A 9530-nucleotide genomic window follows, 5' to 3' on the forward strand; every position below is an offset into this window, starting at 1 on the left:
GGTGGGAAAGATGCTGGAGTCTATTATAAAGGATGAAATTACGGCACATCTGGATAATAGTAACAAGATAGGACAGAGTCAGCATGGATTTATGAAGGGGAAATCATGCTTGACTAATCTTCTTGAATTTTTTGAGGATGTAACTCGGAAGATGGACGAGGGAGATCCAGTGGATGTAGTGTACCTGGACTTTCAGAAAGCTTTTGATAAAGTCCCACACAAGAGGTTAGTGAGTAAAATTAGGGCGCACGGTATTGGGGGCAAAGTACTAGATTGGATAGAGAATTGGTTGGCTAATAGGAAACAAAGGGTAGTGATTAACGGCTCCATTTCGGAATGGCAGGCAGTGACCAGTGGGGTACCGCAGCTTTTTACAATATATGTAAATGATATAGAAGATGGTATCAGCAATAACATTAGCAAATTTGCTGATGATACAAAGCTGGGTGGTAGGGTGAAATGTGATGAGGATGTTAGGAGATTACAGGGTGACCTGGACAAGTTAGGTGAGTGGGCAGATGCATGGCAGATGCAGTTTAATGTGGATAAATGTCTGGTTATCCACTTTGGTGGCAAGAACAGGAAGGCAGATTACTACCTCAATGGTATCAAATTAGGTAAAGGGGCTGTTCAGAGAGATCTGGGTGTTCTTGTCCACCAGTCAATGAAGGCAAGCATGCAGGTACAGCAGGTCGTGAAAAAGGCTAATAGCATGCTGGCCTTCATAACAAGAGGAATTGAGTATAGAAGCAAAGAGGTGCTTCTGCAGCTGTACAGGGCCCTGGTGAGACCACACCTGGAGTACTGTGTACAGTTCTGGTCTCCAAATTTGAGGAAAGACATTCTGGCTATTGAGGGAGTGCAGCGTAGGTTCACGAGGTCAATTCCTGGAATGGCAGGATTGCCTTACACGGAAAGACTGAAGCGACTGGGATTGTATACCCTTGAGTTTAGAAGACTGAGAGGGGATCTGATTGAAACGTATAGGATTATGAAAGGATTGGACACTCTGGCAGGAGGAAACATATTTCCGCTGATGGGGGAGTGCCGAACCAGAGGACACAACTTAAAAATACGGGGTAGACCATTTAGGACAGAGATGAGGAGAAACTACTTCACCCAGAGAGTGGTGGCTGTGTGGAATGCTCTGCCCCAGAGGGCAGTGGAGGCCCAGTCTCTGGATTCATTTAAGAAAGAATTGGATAGAGCTCTTAAAGATAGTGGAGTCAAGGGTTATGGAGATAAGGCTGGAACAGGATACTGATTGGGAATGATCAGCCATGATCATATTGAATGGCGGTGCAGGCTCGAAGGGCTGAATGGCCTACTCCTGCATCTATTGTCTATTGTCTATGTTTCCCTATGTGCACTATTAAGACTTTCTCAACTTTAAAGATTCAAGCATTTTCCCAATTACTGTTGTCAGGGTAATTTGCCTGTAGATTAAACTTCTTTCTCTACTTCATTTTTGAACAGTGGTTTCATAATTGTAACATTCCTACCGAGTGGGACCATTCTAGAATACAAAGAAATTTAGAAAATAAGAACTGGCACATCTATCATGTAACTTGTTTGGAACCTTTGAGACATAGGGTACTAGCTGCTGGAATTTGAGAGCTTTTCAGATCGTAGTAAGATACCATATGGTTTCTTTTTCTTGATAATTTCTCAATGTTACTCACAATTATTAGCCCAGCGGTTAATATCCAGTCATTTACCTCTTGAGAGAACACAAAATATTTGTTCAACATGTACATTCTTTCCTCAATTTCCATGGAAATTTCTCCTGTCACAGCCTGTAAGGACCAACACTTATTTCAGGTCCTGTTTATGAGCCTGTAATCACTGTTACACTCATTTCTATTTTCCTGGCTCGTTTATTCATTTCTACTTTTTCCCTTTTAAAAAACATTTACTTAACATTCTGCTTAAAGCTGAACTCAAAGGATATTCCACCATTGCCTGAATTCCATTCTTTCTGAAAATCACAATCCTTTGAACAGGTCCACATGGGTTGCAAATAGTGTATAGAATGTCCTGCAAAACAAGGAAGTTGTGAAGGGTAAAGACTTAACCACACATTTAAATTCCCACAGAGATACGATTAAAGTAGTTCTAACTTCTCAAGAAGCAGACAAAAAAACAAAATACAACACACGATACGTGAGTTTGATGAGATTGCAGTTGAAAACAAAAGAAAAGGCATTCATAACAGGAGTGTCAGAGTCATTTATGACACAAGAGGCCAGTGGGCCCACAAAATCTATCAGCTCTCTGTGGACTAATCTCACTCACTATATCCCAACAGCCAAGCTAGTTTATCATCTTCAAGAATCAATGTAATTTATTATGAAATCACTCAACATTTTGGCCTTCATTAGTTTAGCAAGGCAACATGTTCCAGGTTAATACAACTTGCTGAGTGAAAAAAGTTTTTTTTTTTGCATACTCCCCCAGCATCACTTAAATTTGTGTCCTATACATCTCATACCATCAGCAAAACTAGTAGTATTTTCTTTGTCTACCTTCATCAAACCTGTTATCAGATTTCAACTCAGTCTCCTGTGCCCCAAGAATTCCAGCTTCACTCGCGAACCGTAGCTAAAGTGCACAATTTTGAGCACCATTCCAACAGATGATCTCAGCAATCATCCACCCAAAGACCTCATATCACTCCTGAAATGTGACGACCAGATTCAAGCAACATGGCTGTAATGGCCTAACCAGAGCTTGACATTGAACAAACTGTCCTGCTTTGTGTACCTATGAATATCACAGATTCAACTTAAGGATCAAATGTAAAATCTTGCCAAATATTACCATCTATAATATTTCATTGACTGATATCAACTTATTAATGCTTTAAGCAGAAAGCAACCAAATAAAACCACTCAGGACAAGCCAGCAACAATAAAAAAAAGTATAAATATGCAAAATCAGCTGGGTTGGAGGTCTAAATTATCTAGGCATAAACTTAAGAAACACAGTGGTCACAGTATACAGAACAGACCAAAAACAAAATGCTATGCATTTATAATTAGCAGATTGCTGACAATATCATATTCCTGATTTTTTTAAAAAATGATTATGGTCTATCGTTCCGTGGCGGCAAGGTGGCTCAGCGGTTAGCACTGCTGCCTCACAGCACCAGGGTCCCAGGTTCGATTCCAGCCTCGGGCGATATTCTCCCAGTGTCTGCGTGGGTTTCCTCCGGTTTCCTCCCAAAGTCCAAAGATGTGCAGGTCAGGTGAATTGGCCATGCTAAATTACCCATAGTGTTAGGTGCATTAGTCAGAGGGAAATGGGTTTGGGTGGGTTACTCTTCGGAGGGTCAGTGTGGACTGGTTGGGCCGAAGGGCCTGTTTCAACACTATAGGGAATCTAATCTTAACATGTTTGAGTGACTCCTCAAAATAGTCAATGTTTGAATCTAATGGACAATGGCATAAAAGCTTTTTAAAAAAATCAGTTTTGTAATTAATTCACGGCATGTTATTTTCATTGGTTAGGCCAGCATTCATTGCCCAACTCTAGTCATTCTTCCAGAGCAGGTGCTGAGCTGCCCTCTTGAAGCAAGCAGTCCATTTGCAGTACAACCACATTGCTATTAGGGAGTGTGTTCCAGAACTGTTGCAACGATAAAAGAATGACAATATATGACTAAATCACATTTGCAAACTCCAACTCTGCATTTCTCTTATCAGAACACTGTCCAACCACAGTGCCAAAATCATCATAAATGACACATTGTGTAGTGTTCAGATGGGGAGGCATGTTTAGAACCAGAGAACATGGCCACAAAATTAATTAGTTAAGAGATTTTCATCCCAAATGGATTGACAGCAATTAGTTATTTATGGACAAGCCATTTAAAGACTGAAATGAGGGAGAATCTTTTCAAGGGCACTGATTCTTTGGAATTCTCTACCCAGACAGCCACGGTAACTCAGTCTTTGAGTATGCTGAAGACCGAAATTGAGAAATTTCCAGATATCGATGACATCAATGGTTACGGAGGTAATACTGCTGAAGTAGGTGATGAGCCATAATTTAGAACATGGATGGCTAGAAGGGATGAATGGCCTACTACTCCTCCTATATTTCTATTACGTGGCTCAACACTCCTCTGATGCACCTTGGGGCATTAAACTACACAAAGTTTCTACATTGGGACTGCTAAAAACTGAATTCATTACTTAGCTTCTGTTAAACTTACTGTGTTGATGGGATAGATAGAATTTGCAATAGTGATCAACAGGACTTTATTGCTTTTAGAGTCGTCATCATCTGGTCTGGCAATTTTCTGGCTTGTGGAAAAACAAACATAGGCCAGTTGTCCAGCAACATAGATTGGGTTATCTGCTGCATAATTCACACAGCTACATGCACCAGCGATGTCCTCAAACTCAACCAATGCTTGCTTTCTCCTGGGCATCAGCATCACACAACTGTAAACCAAGCAGAAGGACAGTTAACAACAGATTCTAAAATTGTCTGAAATGTTCAGATTTTGTTTGTGGAGTATAATGTTGTTTCAGCAACCTGCATTTGTAGTAAGCAATCAGTTAGAGAATAAAAAATTCGGATTTAACTTTTGTTAATTTCCTGAAAACCAAAAATTAATTAATTCAGCAAAAATGGACAATTTTACACTTTCCCACTTTATACTCCATTTGCCAGGTATTTGTCCACTCACTTAGCTAATCATGAAAATACATTGTATATAAAAGTTGTCCATTTTGACTGAAAAGAATTCATTTTAGGGTTCCAGGGAACAAAACTATTAAGCATCCACACACTAGCTTTCATTCCAAATTGCTCAACACCTACTGTCTACTTAGATCAGTACTCAACCTCTAGGTTCATTTCTCAGAGTAAGCATTCATCACCTCAAGATCCTTGTTCCAGCTCCAAAAGTTCGCCCATGCAAACACGGAAATGTACTGAGTAACTACAAAAAATTTAAGTCCCAGCATTTACAATAATGTTCACACCAACTGGAAAAAGTTCAAAATTTTAATAATCACTCTTGTAACTGTCGGTACCAAGTGCCAATACCAAAAACATATATTGAACACAGGAGTGTGGAAACACCATTTAGATATATGATTTAGGAATAAAAGGCCACTCTATCACTCAAGCTTGCTCCAAACTTGATACGAACACAGTTGATCTGATCACTCCACATTCTCATCTACCCCTGACAAAATTTCACCCCTTTGCTCATGAGGAATCTATCTTGGTGTTAAAAATATTCAAAGGGAATTTTTCTACCGCCATTTTAGGAAAACAACCATATGTCCATTTTTTGCACAAGACTACAGTACAATCACACACAGCAATGAAATCACCAAAATAAATATGGTATAACAAAATAAAGTACTCTTTGAAAGAAAAACAGATCCAGTGAGCCAAACAGCCTCCTTCTGTGTTGCACCATTCTAATGGAAGATTAACATCGAACATTCTTTGAATTAGGAGTGTAATAGTCAGAACTTAATATAGGTCTGAGCCAAGTAGAAATGCTATTCAAAAATAACAAATGGTTAAAAGAGTTTGTGTATTGCTCCCTTCCAAGCTCAGAAAATGTCACAATCAGCATTTATCAAGTTGCAAGTAACAGAAACTGAAACTAATAAAGATTACTTATTCTTCACACTGTAGATCCAAGTATTCCAAAACTTACCAAGAGATATTTCACATTGGATCTGCATTACTCTTCACATTACCCTCTTAAATACCTGATATTGCCAAAATCCTGCAGAGCCTCCATAAGATCAACTTCCATTACCCCATCCAACAGTCCTCGGATATGTATGACAGCAGATGGAGAAATCTTGTTGAGGTCTTCAATACCACCATCCTGAAAAAAAAATAAGTCAATTATTAATTAAGTCAATATTTCACTGTAACCCAGTCACAAAGATTTTCTCTGCAATTCAATGGTTCATTATCTGATCACCTGTGGTAAACAATCATTCTTCAGTCCTCAGCACAATATTTACAGGTTATCAACTCTCAGATTACAGTCATGCCATTTCATTGAAAATCTTTGCTGCCAGAAGAGCTTCAGTGACTACCCAGAAATGCATGTTCAACCATGGACTGGCTGAACTGACTCACTTTAGTAATGGTGTTACAGTTAACAATAATTTAACAGGGGTAGAAAAATAGCCTGCACTTCCACGTTCCATCCTTATCTCTGATTGAAGATTGTGCATGCAACTTTAGCAAAGATCCTGGTTTTCCTACTGGAGAAGGTGAATATAAAGTATCAACATTAAGTGTGACGGCCTCAATCAGTAACATAATATTTTCCTTCAAGGATCCTGCAGAAGAAAGGAAGAAAATAAGAGTAACCTTTCAACTGGCTCAAGGCTTTCTTTTTTATTCATTCATGGGATGAAAAGCCAGCATTTATTACCCATCCCAGAGGGCAGTTAAGAGTTAATCACATTGCTGTGGGACTGGAGTCACATTCAGCAGACCAGGTAAGAATGGCAATTTCCTTCCCAAAAGGAAATTAGTGAACCAGGTGGGTTTTCCAACAATGGATTCATGGACTTCTAACAATCCAGCAATTATACTACTTGGACATCATTCCCTCCTTAAAAGGCTGCCATGCCTTTTAAGATAACCTAATCACCTCAGCCCCACAACATCATACCAGGCTTTCTTAGATAGTGCCCTGAGCTCAATTATCTTTAATTCTGTTTCAATAACCTGAAGCCAGAAGGATACTCACAGTCAACTGCACAATATTCAGCATTATTTGCCACTCTTCAGATTCATGGAATGCATTGCCTGAAAACGTGATGAATGCAGGTTCAATTCAACACTTAAGAGGGCATTGGATGCTTATTTGGAATGAAATGGTAGGCAAGGATATGGGGAAAGGCAGGAGATTGGCAATGGGTCAAATGCCATCTTTCAGCACCACAATAATTCTGTGATTAACTTCATGCAAGTTCACAGTAACAACATCTCAGGAGTTACCAATGACCAGAAACTAAATGGACCAGCCCTCTTTGACAGACGAGTTATAAGAGCATTCCTGATGAAGGGCTGAAGCCCGAAACATCGACTCTCCTGCTCCTCGGATGCTACCTGACCAGTTGTGCTTTTCCAGCGCCACACTTTTCACTTCTGACTCTCCTGCATCTGCAGTCCTAACTTTCTCTCACTTAGGAGAACAGACAAAAGCTAGGACTTCTGGAAGTGAGATTCTCCAAAATGTGTCAACTGTCGAGAAGGCACAAGTAAGGACACTGACAGAATACTCTACTTGCTTAGGTTAATGTAGCTTTAATGAGACAAGAAACTGAATACTATCCAGAACAAAACAAACCACAGTCTTGTTATCAGAATAAAATGGCCCCTTATCCTGAGACAAATTCAAGACTGGCGAAACGGACTCTAGTACCTACTTTGCCAAGTCCTCTTGGAACCTTACATTTCAATCATCATCAATTCTCATTCATTTAGAACACCAGAAAGTACAGTCCCAATCTACTCACTTCAATCTCATCCCAATAATTAATGTACTTTCTTTGCATCTCTCTAAGTCAGATAGTGGGGCTGCTTCTTTGGGGACAAGTTACACACAAGAAGTATCTCAAGATCATGATATTTACAATCATTTTGGACTTGACAATAGTAGAAAATAACCAATCATGTCCAAATCAAAGCTCTCTACATAGAGCACTGCAGCTACCAGCAGTGGAGATAGCAAATGGCCTGGAGCGAGATCCAATTTTTGCATCTCCATGTTCAGTGGTCAGCACTGCCGTTTCACAGCTGCAGGGACCTGGGTTCAATTCCACCCTCAGGCGACTGTGTGCAGTTTGCACATTCTCCCCGCGTCTGCGTGGGTTTCCCCCCCCCAGGTGCTCTAGTTCCCTCCCAAAGTTCAACGATGTGCACGTTAGGTGGATTGGCCGTGCTGGATGGCCCATAGTGTTGAAGGAGGTGCAGGCTAGGTGGATTAGCCATGGGAAATGTAGGGTTACAGGGATAGGGCAAGGGGACGGGATGCTCATTGGAGGGCTGGCATGGTTTCGACGGGCCGAGTGGCATGCTTCCAAGCTGTAGGGTTTCCATGGATTTCTTAGGTAAACCGAACTTTAACATTCAAAGCACTGAAATCATAAACGCATGGTATGGAACGGCGGAAACACGACGTAAAAGGAGTCACTTTCAATATACATTCATTTCAATGAGCAGCCCTTCTAACTTAGCACCAAAGCAGACGGGACTGAATTGCCGAGTGGCTGGTTCCGGACGGCCCGTTTGATCGCCCGTTGAAATATATACCTTCCGCCGCCGCCGCCTTGTGAAGAAGGCCCCTATCTACTGACCGCGGCCTAGGCCTCAAACCTTCTTTGTTCAGCCTGCCCGGTGTGTGCGGGCAGGGGGTGGTGGTGGTGGTGTGGGCTGCGACCGGTCGAAGCGCGATGACTGTTAAACCATCCCCCGTCCGACCCCGGAACGCGCTCGCTCGCTCACTCACTCACCCTGTCGAACCTGAAACGCTTAGCCTGGTGCCTGCCCGCCATTTTCGGTTCCGATCGCCGGTTCTCCACAGCCCCGAGCCGACCGACGCTTCGCGCGCTGAGAGAAGGTAAGAATGAGAGAGAAAGAGAGAACGGAGAAACAAAGATGGCGGCCGCAGCAGCGGTCTCCTTCTCCCGCCCACAAGACTAGCCCGTGAGCGCGACGTCAATCATGCGGAATGTCCCCAATCAGCACGCGGCCCGCTCCAGCTCCCAGCTTTGATTGGCCGCATGGCACACCATTCATCATTTGTGGGCGGAGCCTTTAGGGGTTCATTCATGAAAATGCCGCGGCGCCGTCAGATCTTTTAGACTGAAGGCATGCTCGTGGGGCTTACGTTGTAGCTGCGCTTGGGATTGTACCAATTTCTAACAAAGTGCTGCAAAACACTGTGTAGCGCCTATGCAGTGCGAAACAGCGTTAAGGTTTCAGGTCAGCAGAATGCAGACATTGGTGAAGTTGGTCTGTGTGCAAGGAAAAGTTAAAAGGCATGTTCTGCCGGAACTGGAACTAATTCAATGGGATTCCACATTCAGCAGATAACATCCAAAGCAAAGAGGGTGCTGCGTTTCTGAGGATAACTCTTCGGTTGTGCAAAAAAAATCAGGGAGTTTGTCCCGTTCTGGAGTGTGCGAATTGTGAGTGGGAACCTTATATTGCTGTTGCCGCTGTTTGTAGCTGCACATTTTTTTAAAATTTCAAAATATACTTTATTCATGTAAATAAATCTTTGGTACTTGTACAATTTTCCATGTCGTTCATAGTTATATACATTGCATATCTTAACAACATTACAAAGAACAAATTGAATTAATCGAATTCACAGTTATCCTATTAACAGTTACCTTTATTAACTATCCAGTCTCTTGGTATTTGGCTGTGGCTTCAGCGGAACCCACCTACCGTGTGGGTGCCCTGTTATATGAAAGCAAATGAAACTTCTTTAATCCCCAGTTTATGGGGTTACCATTGTCCAT

General features: G+C 41.7%; 1 protein-coding gene across 1 annotated transcript in view; it reads right to left on the bottom strand.

Moving 5' to 3' along the window:
• Positions 1–8702, bottom strand: part of LOC140454492 (heterogeneous nuclear ribonucleoprotein L-like) — a 47934-nt gene extending 39232 nt beyond the window's left edge. The window contains exons 1-4 of the mRNA XM_072549285.1: positions 8514–8702; positions 5742–5863; positions 4217–4448; positions 1952–2037 (exon numbers count right to left, since the gene is read on the bottom strand). Coding sequence (XP_072405386.1) covers positions 1952–2037; positions 4217–4448; positions 5742–5863; positions 8514–8555 — 482 coding nt within the window. The 5' untranslated portion in view covers positions 8556–8702. The remainder of the gene's footprint in view (positions 1–1951; positions 2038–4216; positions 4449–5741; positions 5864–8513) is intronic.
• Between the last annotated feature and the right edge of the window lie 828 nt (positions 8703–9530).

This window comes from Chiloscyllium punctatum, chromosome 29, assembly GCF_047496795.1.
Source record: "Chiloscyllium punctatum isolate Juve2018m chromosome 29, sChiPun1.3, whole genome shotgun sequence".
NCBI classification, from domain to species: domain Eukaryota; kingdom Metazoa; phylum Chordata; class Chondrichthyes; order Orectolobiformes; family Hemiscylliidae; genus Chiloscyllium; species Chiloscyllium punctatum.